At 38.5% G+C, this 16,919-nt stretch overlaps 4 gene segments (V, D, J or C); 3 read left to right on the forward strand and 1 right to left on the reverse strand.

The window, feature by feature from the left end:
• Positions 1–1,191: 1,191 nt before the first annotated feature.
• On the reverse strand, positions 1,192–3,235 carry LOC137013686 (Ig lambda-3 chain C region-like). The segment is given in 3 exon segments: positions 1,192–1,637; positions 2,581–2,629; positions 3,200–3,235. Coding segments are annotated over 3 exon segments (402 nt in total).
• On the forward strand, positions 2,822–7,879 carry LOC137013806 (Ig kappa chain V region 3547-like). The segment is given in 4 exon segments: positions 2,822–2,890; positions 3,205–3,380; positions 3,463–4,922; positions 5,012–7,879. Coding segments are annotated over 2 exon segments (387 nt in total).
• Positions 3,332–3,785, forward strand: LOC137013687 (immunoglobulin kappa variable 3-11-like). The segment is given in 2 exon segments: positions 3,332–3,380; positions 3,463–3,785. Coding segments are annotated over 2 exon segments (372 nt in total).
• Positions 7,880–8,311: 432 nt separating the features above from the next.
• Positions 8,312–8,894, forward strand: LOC137014169 (Ig kappa chain V region K29-213-like). The segment is given in 2 exon segments: positions 8,312–8,464; positions 8,554–8,894. Coding segments are annotated over 2 exon segments (375 nt in total).
• The last annotated feature ends 8,025 nt before the right edge of the window (positions 8,895–16,919 follow it).

The raw sequence follows: 16,919 nt of genomic DNA on the forward strand, positions 1-16,919 counted from the left end.
AGTTTAACACTTCATCACTGACACACACAACAATCTTCATCAACATGACCTTCATCATCATCTTCATCTGGACTCTCACAGCGTTTGCTCAAGGTTTGTGGAGCACAAGTTTGAGATCAATTCATTTCTTCAAGTATATTGTCAAAGTTTTGAGTTGATTTTCTTCTTGTTGTGTGTTTCAGAGTGTAGAGGACAGATCACCGTCACTCAGAGTCCCTCAATGACAGCAGCTCAACCAGGACAAACTGTGAACATCAACTGTAAAACCAGCAGTAATGTGTACAAGAATAGTAATGGGGAGTATTTAGCCTGGTACTTACAGAAACCTGGAGAAGCTCCTAAACTCCTGATTTATTTAGCAAAGACCCTCCAGTCAGGAACTCCATCTAGATTCAGTGGCAGTGGATCTAACAGTGATTTCACTCTGACCATCAGTGGAGTCCAGACTGAAGATGCTGGACATTATTACTGTCAGAGTTTACACTATCCAAACAGTAAATGGGTGGTCACACAGTGATAAAGAGTCGTACAAAAACCTCCGTCAGTCAGAGTCACAGTGACTGAACTGATACTGCAGCTGCTCACACACTTTCACACACTACTGACACACAGAGGACAAACACAGGAACTACACATGTGCTCAAAACTGACTTCTGACAGAAATCAGCTCTATTAGACTGTGATCTGTCCTGTGACAGACGGGTTTGACTCAAATATGCTCAGAATCAGAGAAAACAGAGTGTGTAAATTAATATGTATATTCATATGTTGTTTTGTTTTTGTACATTAAACTACACTAAAGTCATGGTGTATCAGTAACATGCAGAAGTTTTTCAAGCAGCTCCTTCATCTAAAGCTGTTTCTAAATGTATTACTCATAACTCATTTCTCATGAGCAGAAGTGAAAGTGCTCCAGTTGAGAGCGTTGAACCAATCAAAGAGTGAAACTGTGAGTTTGAGGTGAAAATCACATTTGCATTGGCAGGTTTAGTGATTGTGATCCTCTCAGAATAGAGCAGCTCCGTCTCCAGTGACCATGTTCAAACCCCAAGAGCTTCATTTGACATTTCCTGCTAAATGCAGCTGTTCTCAACTATTACAATCAATCAAAAGCAGCTGAAACTTTAGTGCAGGACTTTGAATGAACGACACACTGATCAATGATGCAGTCGGACACAAATGTAATGCGTTCAGAAGCTTTATTGAATGAACAGCAATGGCAGCACATTGAAAGACTGCTTCAGTATTGAGCTGTAAATCACGTGACTGCTGTGAATCCTGCCGGACGCTCAGATACGGCTCGTCTGGACCGGAGAAACATCAGCACTGGGAGCTCTTGAGGAAAGAGGCCTCGTGATCAGCTCCGTCATGTCTTACTCTGCAGACGAAGCGATCCGCGCCTTCCCAGCGTGCTTTGCTGAGGCTCAGGACGCTGCTGCGGCTGTAGCGTCCGTCCCGCTCGCTCTCTGCGCTGGTCTGAACCCCCTCGGTGACCTCTGACCCGTCCAGCGTCCAGCTCACCGTCGCCCCCTGTGGAGAGTAAGAGCTGAGCAGGCAGAGCAGTGCGGCTGAGTCTCCAGAGATCTGCAGAGAAGAGGGCGGCAGCAGAGACACGGAGGGCTTCACTGCGGGACCAGCTGCACAAACACACACAAACAACACCAACGTCTTTAGATCATCCATTAGTCAGATGTCACACACAGTAATGGAGGAAAAATCACAATCATTTCATCTTTACAGAAATTCACATCACTGCTTTCTTTCATAAACCACATAGTAATGATCCTGCATTTAAATTTCAATATTCTCAGTTCAAATAAAATATTCACTGCTACTAAATATATGAAGTATAAGATATATGAATAAATATAAATCAGTTCTCTGAAGCAAACATGATATACAGAAAATATTACAGTCATTTCATCTTTTCTGAATAAGGTTCAGTTTAATCTCAAACTCATTTTAAAAACATTGTCCACAAACTGATGATTTATATGTAGAAAACAAATTTAAATGATCATTATTAATGTTAACCATAATTATCATTAAATGTAAGCTCAAATTATGATTTTTTTCAGATCTGTTTCTTTGTCTGATGATGACGTCTACAAAACTATAATTATTTTGTCCGTATCATCAAACTTTTGTTTCATGCATTACAAAATTTCGGAATTATTAAATTTACCAAAAATTATGGACACAATTATGTATTTTAAGAAATAATTGAAAATGTCAGAAAATATTGCAATCAATATATTAAAAAACAAACAATGTTAGTTTTTATAATATCTGAAATTACTCTTGTAAAAAGAAATAAATATATAAAAGTAACATAAAATATGCCTTGCAATGAAAAAAGATAAATATCATGAAATATCACTGAATATAAATATGTAATTGTGAAACAGCAGACAAATTTAAAGAAGTTATGAAACTATTAAATTCACCATGAAATATTGCAGTTAATTTTTTTTCAAACTATTTTATAATTTTTAAAACCTTGTTGCAAAATGCTTGTTTGAATAATCTAAAAACAAAACAATTATATATAAACATTTTTAGAGTATTTTAGAGACTTACTGATGGTCAGTTTAGTTCCTCCACCGAAAGTGTACCACAGTGCTTCATTCTAGTGAAAGCGTCGTACAAAAACCTCCGTCACACTCAAATGAACACAAACTCCAGCAGAGAAAGAGACGAACGACACTCACACACACTGATATGAGACTCAACAGCAGCTCTTCTCAACATTAAATAATGATTATTGGACTGAAGTGACTTTCACAGAAACAGCTTCATCTCTAAATGTCTCTTGATGCATGAAAACTATTAAATCTGAATAAATAATATAATCAGAAAGACTCTGTACTGATCATCACACATCTGAACTGTGAGTTTCTAAATGATCATGTATTTCTCAAAGCATTTTAATAAGTTTTGTTGACCTGTGACCTCTGGAATGACCTTTGACCTCTCATGGAGTTCACAGTGAAATACTTGATTCTTTAGAGATTCAACTCTGTCATTTGATTCATCAGAAACCTGTAGTCTGAACCAGAGACTGAATGAAAAAGAAATGAATTATAAACTTGTTCAGAAGTGAAAACACTCGTCTGTTGGATCATGAGAATAAAACAAATTTAAAGCCTCAAAACTGATCAGTTTCATCTGCATGTGCTCATTTTCACGTGTGTTTTACTCCAGCAGGGTTTTTGCTCAGAGAGTCACTTTGCATCGGCTCATGCTTCAGCGCTCCGAGTGTTTATAGCGTTCAGACTCAAACACTTTATAACACACTGCTGTTTACCACGGTACAAACCCAACAAACACCATGAATCTCTTCAGCAGCTTCATCTGGATTCTGGCAGCTTTTATTCCAGGTAACAGACGTGAAAGCTCGTCATTTTTGAGTCTTTAATGTTCATTTCATCTGATTAAACACATTAATGTTGTTGTCGACAGCATCCAGAGGAATCACTGTGACTCAGCCTGAAGCTGTGACTGTTTCTGAAGGACAAAACGCCAAAATAGAGTGTAAAACTGATACTAGGATATATGGATATGGTTTAGCTTGGTATCAGCAGAAACATGGAGAAGCTCCTAAACTCATTATTTATCTGGTAAATAATCGATATGATGAGAGTTTCAGTCGATTCAGTGGGAATGGAAGATATGAAGGAACTGATTTCACTCTGACCATCAGTGGAGTCCAGACTGAAGATGCTGGACATTATTACTGTCAGAGTTTCCATGTCATCAACAGTAAATATGTGTTCACACAGTGATAAAGAGTCGTACAAAAACCTCCGTCAGTCAGAGTCACAGTGACTGAACTGATACTGCAGCTGCTCACACACTTTCACACACTTTCACACACACTCAACAGTGAAGAAAAACTCAATATGATCTTATTGAACATCACTTTTGTTGAGCTGAATCAGTTTTTTACCTTTTTCATTGTGATTTTTCAAAAGTCATTTTTGTCTCCTGTTATCCTATTACATTCTTTGAAATTCAGTAACTTTTGATCTTCACTTCAGTGGATATTTTTCCCAGTCTTCCCTTTACATTTTTTGATTTTCTGCATTTATAATTTATTCTCATTCTTCTTTCTAAACTGAATCATCATCAGCATCATAAACATGTTCTGCTTGATCAGTTTAATAATCTATTGATTTATTAAGTTCATCCCTCATAATGCAGATATTAACAGCATCATATAAACACATTCCTCAGTTTCACAGCAGATGATAATGAATAGAATTGATATAAATATCTATGTATGGAAGAATTAACAATGATATAAAAATTAATTTTAAAATTAAAGACCAGATTACCCAACAGCTGTTGTCCACCATCAAAAACATATGCATGTCACCATATATTTTTACATTTATTTCATAAATAATTCTAAAAGTGAAGATGTTTTTATCATGTGACTCACAATCAAACTCAGTTGATTCAGTGATTGACAGAGACTCGTGTGTGATGATCCTCATGTCTGTTCAGAAACTGCAGGAACACACATGGATTTGGTGTAAATTTGGGGATTAACAGTGACGTTTCAATCCAACTACAGTAAAAAATATAATTAAAGTCTCACAGATTCAGGTTAATATACTAAATCTTGTAGATTTATTCTGGACTGAATGATCTGATACAATTTACAACATGTTGGCTATTAGAAGGATTATTTTTAATCTATATTTTCACTTCAGTAATTGTATTTTGTGTCTGTTAATGAGTGACTGTCTTCAGGTAAATGATCTGGAGTGTGTTTGCATATTGATCAGATGCTTCAGTGCTCTGAGAGTGTTTATAGTGCTGTGAGTTTAACACTTCATCACTGACACACACAACAATCTTCATCAACATGACCTTCATCATCATCTTCATCTGGACTCTTACAGCGTTTGCTCAAGGTTTGTGGAGCACAAGTTTGATATCAATTCATTTCTTCAAGTATATTGTCAAAGTTTTGAGTTGATTTTCTTCTTGTTGTGTGTTTCAGAGTGTAGAGGACAGATCACCGTCACTCAGAGTCCCTCAATGACAGCAGCTCAACCAGGACAAACTGTGAACATCAACTGTAAAACCAGCAGTAATGTGTACAGATGGAGTGGTGGGGAGGAAGGTTTATTCTGGTACTTACAGAAACCTGGAGAAGCTCCTAAACTCCTGATTTATTATGTAAACCGCCTCCAGTCAGGAACTCCATCTAGATTCAGTGGCAGTGGATCTAACAGTGATTTAACTCTGACCATCAGTGGAGTCCAGACTGAAGATGCTGGACATTATTACTGTCAGAGTTTACACTATCCAAACAGTAAATGGGTGTTCACACAGTGATAAAGAGTCGAACAAAAACCTCCGTCAGTCAGAGTCACAGTGACTGAACTGATACTGCAGCTGCTCACACACTTTCACACACTTTCACACACACTCAACAGTGAAGATTTTCATTAGTATTAAATTAAATATAAAACATTCAAGTTTTTTCACATGGTAAATATTTTAACACTCTTTATCTTATTAAATGAATCTAACACTATATCTGTGAGGTTCATAATTTGGCCGCATGTTCTTGTTTCATCATGTATCTGCAGGTGTTTTCATGCTCCATTGAGTGAAGTTTATTTATAAAATATGAGCTAAAGTCCTGATCCAATGAAAGACCCGAAACAAAAATGACACAAAGAAGAGCTCAAAGACACAATTATATTTCATTTAATGACTGAAGTCACACATATAGTCTTGTGTGAAAGGCAGAAAGCAGATGAATCGACTGAAGCTGATGGAGAATGAATGAGTCCCTCATGTGCTGCAGAGAAACACACTGTTGGTCTCCATGAGTGAGAAGAGCAGCAGATCTCCTCTGAACACTGCCGTCTCCTCACACAGGCCGGCCGCTCCGTGTGTCCTCACAGTGTCTCCATCCACTCCTGCTGCTGCTCCAGCTGTACAGACCGTCCTTCTCCAGGAGACCTGCTGCTCCCGTCCACCTTCAGCTCAGGCTCCAGTCTGACGGGAAGCCCTTGTTGGCCACACACACCAGTGTCGCTGTGTTCAGAGAGGAGATCTCTGCGCTGACGCTCACAGAGAAATCACACTGACCAGTGGCTTTCCTTTAGGATTCAACAGAAAACTGGGAGAAATTCTCCAACAGCGAGAGAAACAACATGAAGAAGAAAATCACATCATTATTCCATAAACACATTAATGATCACAAACTCCTGTATAAATGAAAAGAGAAAACGTTCAGAATATGGTTCACATTCTGGTAAATATGCAGATTGATTATGAAATAACTTAAAAAGGAAAATATCATTGAGTTTCAAACTGATACTTGAGATGTTGAGATGTTCCTAAAATACGATGCAATAATCACGTTTAAAGCAATAAAGTGTATTTAAGATGAATAAACCTTCATTTAACACAGGGTCAACAACAATTCTGCCACCATATTTTATTTTCACCTTGTGATATCTATATTTAATATACTTCACCAGCTAACACATTTTTGTTCTGAGAACGTTTTCCTCCAACGTTATGAGAACATTTAAAACTCTTCTGCAAACAATGTATAAATAATGTTTTTGTGCTAACCTTTTGAGAACATTATTAAAGACCAGATAACGTTGAACAAACACTCTATTAATGTTACTGGAAGAACGTTTGTTCGTAACTTTGAGAGAACATTGCCAGAACGTTAGCCAAAGTTACGAGAGCGTTGCCTGTTAGCTGTAGGAGCTTGTTCGAGTTCACTGAGAGAGCTCCACTGATCGGAGAAAGAGGTTTACCAAATCACCAAACAAATAACTAATCTAAGCACATATATGCAGTATAAAGCAGTAGTGCAGTTATAGTCCACAATAATCACAAGACTGGAATACTGTGTTTCACACTCACACACCCTTCTGATGAAACTGACCATCCTTTCCTCACTTTCTCCTCAACTGAAACTTTGTGCACAATGGTGCAAATACCAGTAAACTGACTAGCACAAACCTTAGTAAATCACCTTGCGAGATTCATTTAAATATTCTCCTCCCATAAATTTTGTGTCTGAAAGGGAAACTCCTACAAATGCATGTGCAATAATGTCAGGTGCAGAAATAACTGCTCACGCTTTTCAGTTCCAATTTTTCACTGCGTGTCTTTAGTAAATCCTGACAGTAGTGTTTAAACACCAAAAGAGGGTTTGCGCTTGAGCTGTTAGTAAATCTGACCCTTAGACTGTGATCTGATCTGTGACAGACGGGTTTGACTCAACTAGAATCAGAGAAACTGAGAGAGTAAACTGATATCAGATCAAACAAACAATAATGGTGCCTTACAGTAGGTTGTTTTGTTTTTGTACATCAAACTCTGCACTGGTCTGAACCTTCTCTGTGACCTCTGACCCCTCCAGCGTCCAGCTCACCTGCGCCCCCTGCATGTAAGGGAATATGTGTGTGTTTTGGTTCAATGTTGTGATCACGTTATCTGACATGACACAGTTCAGAAAGTCTCAGAGAAGGTCTGATGATGTTCTTTCTGCAGAATAAACTCCACCTGTATTCAACCCCTGATGTGTTTTATACACGTTTGTTTCTCACAGCTATAGAAAGTGTTTCTGGATTGATGTTTCTGAGCTGTAAAGGATCCCAAAGACAATTCAACAAAGCTACATGCTAAACCTATTATGTTAGCTGGTGTACATGTGCATTAAAGCTATCCAAAGACCAAGTGTTTGTCTTATGTTGGCCATATACCCTGTTAAGTACACTTTGCAGGGCTTGTCCCCTTTGGCTCAAACAATGACTTTAGGTCAGAACTAAAGTACTGTTTGTCACTTTTGCAACCGTTACAGTTACACACACAGGAGCCCCATTGAATAAATTCATCACTGTATTAACTGTCCTTGTTAATCTCTGTCCTGTTCATCAGTGTCTGTCTGTTCACACCGCCCTCTAGTGGCACAGTGATGTAGTGCAAGATAACATGAATAAAACTGTTGAAGGGTTTCTGTCATCAGTACAGCTGTGATCACCTGCGGTCTCGTACCTGCAGCCGAATTACAGTCGAGCTGATGATCACTAAAGCACTTTTGCTCATGTGATTTTGCTTAGATGATGATAAGTTTCATCTACATTTCATTTTCACACAGTGTTTTTTCAGATGTGGTTTGAATTGTTCTAAGTTTTATCCTACATTTTTAAAGTTCACACTTATTGATGATTTCATGATACATATTTGATGTTGTGATTGACAGGATGAGATGAACGAGCTCCTCCTGAACCTTCATTTAGAGCCTCATTTAAATACAGAATGAGTTCATTTGCATATTGATCAGATGCTTCAGTGCTCTGAGAGTGTTTATAGTGCTGTGAGTTTAACACTTCATCACTGACACACACAACAATCTTCATCAACATGACCTTCATCATCATCTTCATCTGGACTCTCACAGCGTTTTCTCAAGGTTTGTGGAGCACAAGTTTGATATCAATTCATTTCTTCAAGTATATTGTCAAAGTTTTGAGTTGATTTTCTTCTTGTTGTGTGTTTCAGAGTGTAGAGGACAGATCACCGTCACTCAGAGTCCCTCAATGACAGCAGCTCAACCAGGACAAACTGTGAACATCAACTGTAAAACCAGCACAGATGTGTATGGTGGTAATCGTTTAGCCTGGTACTTACAGAAACCTGGAGAAGCTCCTAAACTCCTGATTTATTTAGCAAGCACCCGTCAGTCAGGAACTCCATCTAGATTCAGTGGCAGTGGATCTAACAGTGATTTCACTCTGACCATCAGTGGAGTCCAGACTGAAGATGCTGGACATTATTACTGTCAGAGTTTACACTATCCAAACAGTAAATGGGTGTTCACACAGTGATAAAGAGTCGTACAAAAACCTCCGTCAGTCAGAGTCACAGTGACTGAACTGATACTGCAGCTGCTCAAAGGAGGATCTGAAACAACATCGTCACACAAACATCAGAAATAAAATCAACTAAATTAAGCTTTTTTATAAATTATTGAGGTTAGAATTCAAAGCATTAGATGAGAGAAATAACTAGACAAAGTCCATCAGTGTCACTGTTAAATTTCCTCATATTCATACCCTCTTTAGACTAAAAATGTTGTGGAAAATGTATATCTGCCTTGAGATTTTGTGCTCTTCTAGATCAGTGACATGATTGAGATCTACATGTGAGTCGTCCACCATATTGGATCAGTCAGATCTGGTCCGTGAACACTGGAGAGCAAGTGAACTCCTGACTGCATCTGCAACCTCTGTAATAAAGTTTCATGAGAACTAGTGTTACGACCCCGTCAAGGGTGAGGCCGCAACATAAACTACAATTGAAATTAAAGATCCTTTGTACACTTTTATTTACAAAACCACAAATGAAAGCACAACTTCAGGGGTGAGCAAAGGCCAAAACAACAAACAAACACCACACAAACTCCTAATAGAAAAACCTAAATTCCCTAACAAAAGAAAAGAAAAGAAAATACAATAAATTATCCTAACTCCCTATCTAATGAAAAAAAAAACAGGAGAAAACAGTATTTACAAAGGAAATGGCACTCACCCCCTACAGCTTCCTGGTGTGGAAAAGGTATTTACAATATTTTACAAAAAATATACAAAAGGGAAATGAGATTGACAAGAACTTATCAATTCAAACCCAAAAATAACACTGCACACAACAGGCAGATCAACAAGCAAGCTAACAGCAACAACACGCTGTAGCGAACACACAATAACACACGTGCAATTAAACAACAGGGAATCACAAGTTGAGCAGAGCTCCCTCTTCAGGCCTTCCAGATCCTTTTATAGCTGCTCCCTGGTCCCATTAGCACCAATCAGATCTGGAGATCACTTTGGTAGAATGCGATCCTAAAGAAAGGACAAGAGAAAGGGAGAGAACGAGAGAAAGAAAGAAAGAAAGAGAGAAAGAAAGAAAGAACCAGCAAAACACATACACAATACGTCTCAGGACGTAACACTAGTTAAATAGTAAAATCACTGTGGGGCATCGATTATAAAACACAAAGTTCCATTAGTTGCTTTTATTTGAGATATGGATCAACATGTGGATCAAGGTGTGGTTATTATACAAAAGAACAACAATACTGACATAAATCACAAGTATAAAAACATCAAACACTCATAAATAGTTGCAGAAACCTCAAGCAGCAAAACAATCAAATCAACTTCCACTTGATGAACACACACAGTCCTCTATCAGAACACAGTCCAGACCTCAACTCTCATTCTAGTGATTTCCAGCATGTCCACGAGCTCCAAGAGGAAGATGTGTGGCAAATGTACACAAATGACACCATCATCCCATCACTCCTCCAGCCCAAACTAACTCAGCTCTCCGTGCCCACCTCTGTCTGTCAGTGGATCACCACCTTCCTGACAGACAGGCAGCAGCTAGTGAGGCTGGGAAAACTCACATCCAGCACCCTCACCATCAGCACCGGCGCCCCTCAGGGCTCCCCACTGCTCTTCTCCCTCTACACCAACGACTGCATCTCTAAAGACCCCTCTGTCAAGCTCCTGAAGTTTGCGGATGATACCACACTGATCGGCCTCATCCAGGACGGTGACGAGTCTGCGTACAGACTGGAGGTTGAACAGCTGGCTGTCTGGTGCAGTCACAACAACCTGGAGCTCAACACGCTCAAGACAGTGGAGATGATCGTGGACTTCAGGAGAAACCCCCCTGCTCTTCCCCCATTCACCATCATGAACAGCACTGTGACTGCAGTAGAGTCATTCAGGTTCCTGGGCACCACCATCTCCCAGGACCTGAAGTGGGACAACCACATCGAGTCCATTGTGAAAAAGGCCCAGCAGAGGTTGTACTTCCTTCACCAGCTGAGGAAGTTCAACCTACCACAGGAGCTGCTGAAACAGTTCTACTCTGCCATCATCGAATCCATCCTCTGCACTTCAATTACTGTCTGGTTCAGCTCAGCTACCAAATCTGACCTCAGAAGACTACAGAGGGTAGTCCGGTCTGCTGAGCGAATCATTGGCACAACCCTCCCCACTCTCCAAGAACTGTACTTATCCAGAGTGAGAAAAAGGGCAAAGAAGATCACTCTGGACCCCTCACACCCAGCACACTCCCTCTTTGAACTGTTACCATCCGGTCGACGCTACAGAGCCCTGAGCACCAGAACGACCAGACACAGGAACAGTTTCTTCCCTCAAGCAGTCCATCTCATGAACACTTGACAAACACGGAACACACAACAATATTATACATTATTTACTTAAAACAATTATTTATATTTCAATTTTTCAACTTTTTTTGCACTTTATCTATCTTGTAAATTTGTATATTATTCTTTTATTCTTTTTATTATGTGTCTTGTCTTGTCGCTGTTACTCTGTTGCACTGTGGAGCTTCTGTCACTAAAACAAATTCCTAGTATGTGTAAACAACATACCTGGCAATAAAGCTCTTTCTGATTCTGATTCTTTAACAAGATGATCATTCTCTATTGGATGACCTTTGACCTGTTCTACAGTATCATGATGATGTCAAATCTGCAGCACAGGTATTAAATGCTCTCAGCATCAAAGTCTGAATGAAACTGATCATTAAAACAGTGTTTAGAGGGAGAAGATCCACCCAAAATAACATGAAGTAAATCAGGAGTGTCTGTTTCTGAAAATGATCAATAGAAATTTATTAGCAAAGATACTAAATGACAAAACAGTGTTTCTGCTGTCTTCAGGTAAATGATCTGGAGTGTGTTTGCATATTGATCAGATGCTTCAGTGCTCTGAGAGTGTTTATAGTGCTGTGAGTTTAACACTTCATCACTGACACACACAACAATCTTCATCAACATGACCTTCATCATCATCTTCATCTGGACTCTCACAGCGTTTGCTCAAGGTTTGTGGAGCACAAGTTTGAGATCAATTCATTTCTTCAAGTATATTGTCAAAGTTTTGAGTTGATTTTCTTCTTGTTGTGTGTTTCAGAGTGTAGAGGACAGATCACCGTCACTCAGAGTCCCTCAATGACAGCAGCTCAACCAGGACAAACTGTGAACATCAACTGTAAAACCAGCACAGATGTGTTCAGTTATTCTGGGACACACTATTTCAGCTGGTACTTACAGAAACCTGGAGAAGCTCCTAAACTCCTGATTTCTTATACAAGCACCCTCCAGTCAGGAACTCCATCTAGATTCAGTGGCAGTGGATCTAACAGTGATTTCACTCTGACCATCAGTGGAGTCCAGACTGAAGATGCTGGACATTATTACTGTCAGAGTTTTAATTGCAGAACAAGTTCTAGTGGTCTTTGTGTGGGTGATTTTGTGTTCACACAGTGATAAAGAGTCGTACAAAAACCTCCGTCAGTCAGAGTCACAGTGACTGAACTGATACTGCAGCTGCTCAAAGGAGGATCTGAAACAACATCGTCACACAAACATCTGAAATAAAATCATCTAAATTAATCTGCCACTCTTAATAATTATAGAGGTCAGAAAGAGATTTTGTGCTCTTATAGATCAGTCACACGTTTGAGATCTGACTGATTTCAGTTGCTGCATTTTATTAATAATAGATGTTAATTTTCATAATTCTCCATGGTTATTTGATTTGAGTATCTCATCCTAACATGTCATTTGTTCACTATACACTGTATTCATACTATATACTGCAGACAGTAAGAGTTTTATATCAGCTGCTGTTTTAATTGTAGTCCTGATCAACAGTTCAGTTCAGACACGCCTCTCCCTCCTCTGCACCAATCACAGCTCTGATCAGAAAGAGCAAGATAAGAATATTGATTTGTGCTTTTAACTCAATTTTTATTGAAAACTTGTTTACTAAACTGGTATCTGATGATAACATGAGCTGATAAACCTCTGTGTAACTGATGAATATGAACAAACCTCTGATCCAATGGAGAGAAACTGGAACAGGAGAAACTTCTTCAGCTGGTACTTACAGAAACCTGGAGAAGCTCCTGAACTCCTGATTTATTACACAAACTGCCTCAACAGTGTCATTTACTGAAGTCAAACAGTGAATCTGAGCGAGTTAAACTCATATTTCATCATCAGGTGGAGTGATTGTGTTTCTCTCAGAATAGAGCAGATGTTCATCGTCCTCAGAGGAGTTTGATGATCCTGTGACTCCAGAAACACTCAAAATAACTATTGAGCAGAAAAACATGTAGAAAAATGGTTTTCAAACTCAAATCAAATCAAACTTTATTTATAAAGCACTTAAAAACAACCGAAGTTGACCAAAAGTGCTGTACAGAAAAATATATAAAACATAAAATACTCAACTCATACAAGACATAAAAACAAAAACAAATTAAGAAACAAATGTCAAAATCAGGTGTCAAAGGCCAAAGAGAAAAGGTGGGTCTTAAGAAGTGACTTAAAAGAAGACAATGAAGAGGCCCGTCTAACGGGCAGAGGCAGATCATTCCACAGTTTAGGAGCTGCTGCAGCAAAGGCACGGTCCCCTCTGAGCATCCGTTTGTTTTGGGCACATTCAGGAGCAGCTGATCAGCTGACCTGAGAGAACGGGTGGGTGTATAAGGGTGTAGCAGCTCAGAAACGTAGGGTGGAGCAAGACCATTTAGAGATTTAAAAACAAATAAGAGAATTTTAAAATGGATTCTAAAATGTATGGACAGCCAGTGAAGTGAGGCTAAAATAGGGGAAATGTGCTCGTATTTGCGTTAACAGACGTGCTGCAGCGTTTTGAACCATCTGCAGACGAGCAACAGAAGACCCACTAACCCCCACATACAGTGCGTTACAGTAATCCAGCCGAGTGGTAATTACCACAGACAAGGTCACAGGCTCAAACCTGTCAAAAACAGCAGAACAGAGGACAGGGATTGAAGGGTCATAAGCAGAAGGTGAAATAAGAGCTCTAGTGGTAGTGACCTTATCAATAAAAAGTGCATCAATACAGACTGTTTGCGGAGCATTAAGAACAGAATCAATAGTCTTAAACAAAACACGAGGCTTGTTACAGTTTGACAGAATAATTCCAGATAAATACTGTCTTTTAGCATCTTTCACAATTGTCTGATAATGATGCCAGCAGTCCCTTAGCATTTGAAGTGATACATGCAGTCTGTCCTTTTTCCATTTGCGCTCAGCTCTACGGCACTCGCGTCTGACAGCACGAGCCGTGTCATTCAACCAAGGCTCAGAGTTAGTTTTAGGTTGCCTAATTTTTTGCATTTTGAAATGTAGAATCTATAAATGTTCAATAAAATCACACTTGTAATCGTGCTGTTGGTCTGATATTGGGATTAAACAGCGCTCCTGTTCATCTGATGTTGCTTTATCAATAAAGGATTATATTAACATGTGAAATGTTTTGTGAAATATCAATTAACTCACATTAAACCATCTTAAACCTGTCACTGCTGAAGCGTTTGCATAGAGAGAGTGTTTTACATGAGCGACACACGCTTCAGTGCTCTGCATGTGTTTATAACTCTGTCAAACATCAAACATGATCAACAACTGTTTTTCACTAGAACTGAACCTACAACCAACAAAAATGACTTTCAGCACCATATTGATCTGGATGCTGGCAGTATTATGTCGAGGTTTGTGTCAGTAAAGATTACAGACATTATTTACTTGTTATTTTTATGTGTTGTGAAGATATATGGTTGTAAAAGTGTTTGTGATTTCTAATCTTTCTCTCTTGTCAGAATCTGTTGGTCAGGTGACAATGACTCAAACTCCCTCAGAGCTGCTCTCTCAAACTGGACAATCAGTCACTGTGACCTGTAAAACTAGCAGAGATCCAGACTGCTGTTATGGAGATGGAAAACATGCTCTTAGCTGGTACTTACAGAAACCTGGAGAAGCTCCTAAACTCCTGATTTATTATGTAAACACCCTCCAGTCAGGAACTCCATCTAGATTCAGTGGCAGTGGATCTAACAGTGATTTCACTCTGACCATCAGTGGAGTCAAGACTGAAGATGCTGGACATTATTACTGTCAGAGTTTACACAGTATCAGTGGCAACTGGGTGTTCACACAGTGATAAAGAGTCGTACAAAAACCTCCGTCAGTCAGAGTCACAGTGACTGAACTGATACTGCAGCTGCTCAAAGGAGGATCTGAAACAACATCGTCACACAATCATCTGAAATAAAACCATCTAAATTAACCTCCTTTATATATTAAGATCTTTTATATTGAGGTCAGAAATCAAAGCATTAGTTGAGAGAAACAACTAGACAAAAGAGTCGCTTCCCGAGTCTCCCGAATTAACAGATTTTTGTTATAAGAACGTTCTCCAAATATTCAGTGTTGGTTCTGGGAATGTAAAACATGTCCAGTTTTCTTGATGTTAGAGGAACGTGTTTTAAAAGGTATGATGTTCCTCAAACGTTCTTTAAACTTAATTTTGATTAACAATTCAACATTCTTTCAATCATTCAAACACCTGCTGTGAACAAGCACTGAAAGAAAGAGAAATAAGAACACAAACTACAACTTTCTTCAGCCACAGCCTTAGATGAAATCAATTGAAGATAAAAAAAACACATCAAATCTCTGAAGATCTGATTAAACAATTTCACAAACAGCATTGTTTTTTTTTGTTTTTGTTTTTCATCTAAGACTGTTGCTGAAGAAAGTTGTAGTTTGTGTTTTTATTTCTCTTTCTTTCAGTGCTTGTTCAGAAGGTGTTTGAATGATTGAAAGAATGTTTCAGGAACATCATATTACATTTTCATTCAACATCCAGTAAGATGAGACCCGGTCTGACATTTATCTTGTTTCACGAGTTCACATATCCATATAATTAACCCTCAAGGGTCTGAGGATTTTTGGGGCCTTGGAGAAGTTTTGACATGCCCTGACATTTGTGCTTTTTTCAGTTGTTCATAAACATATTAATAGAAAAGTGTCATTACACTGTATTCAGCACAAACTAGGCTACAATAATATGTGAGGAACATGTATGTATATGTTTGTGTTTTTGAAGGAATAACGTTTATGCGTGGTTATTGAAAAAACAAAAAACTTAAGTCACTGAAATAAGGCCAAAAAATATATATTAAATCTTTGTTCACAAGACTTCTGGGTATTTGAGGTTGTAGACTAGAGTTTTCGCTTCAAAATGAGGTAAAAAATTATGCTGCCTGCTTGTTCATATAAAACAATAGAGAGATTTAAATTTTCTAAAACATCTTTGGTCAAGAAACACAGTATGCATGGAGGCGTGAATAATCATGAATAATGGGTGATTCTCACCTGAGAAGACAAAAGAATTGCATAAAGAGCTCTAATGAGCTGCATAAATAATGAGCTCTTTCAGTCAGGTAGGCTGTGAAAAAACCTTCTGTTGATCATGTCTCAAATCTCATCATAATGTAAATCAAACATACAGAAAAAATAGCAATGCTGTGAAATATTATTACAATTTAAAATTATATACAATTTAATATTATATTCTTTTAAATATAATGTTTTTCTGTGATGCAAAGTGTCTAAACAATTATGTTACCTCTATGGCATTTCATATAGGCTTTTAGCTTAAAAGCATGCACATTTGGAGAAATACTGATGAATTCTCATATGTTTGTCAATTTTCTATACAGAGGAGTAATATTTATTCAGGATTTATTGTCATTACTATGAGTGCTGGATACTGTGTTTTGAATTCATACTCGCAGCTGGAGGGCGCTCTGTACACCTTTAGTCCACAAATGCCTGAGCACTAAAGAAGAATAGGCAATCCAGGAAATAACCGAACTAACAGAGGCCAGAGATTGCTAACTATGGCTATTCAAAACACTTTTCAAGACGATAAATACACGATTGAGACGATGTATGCATGTATTGACTCAGAATTTGCGTCTGAATAGCGCTGGCTCCGTGGGCGTGG

This window comes from Chanodichthys erythropterus, chromosome 23, assembly GCF_024489055.1.
Source record: "Chanodichthys erythropterus isolate Z2021 chromosome 23, ASM2448905v1, whole genome shotgun sequence".
Classification (NCBI taxonomy): domain Eukaryota; kingdom Metazoa; phylum Chordata; class Actinopteri; order Cypriniformes; family Xenocyprididae; genus Chanodichthys; species Chanodichthys erythropterus.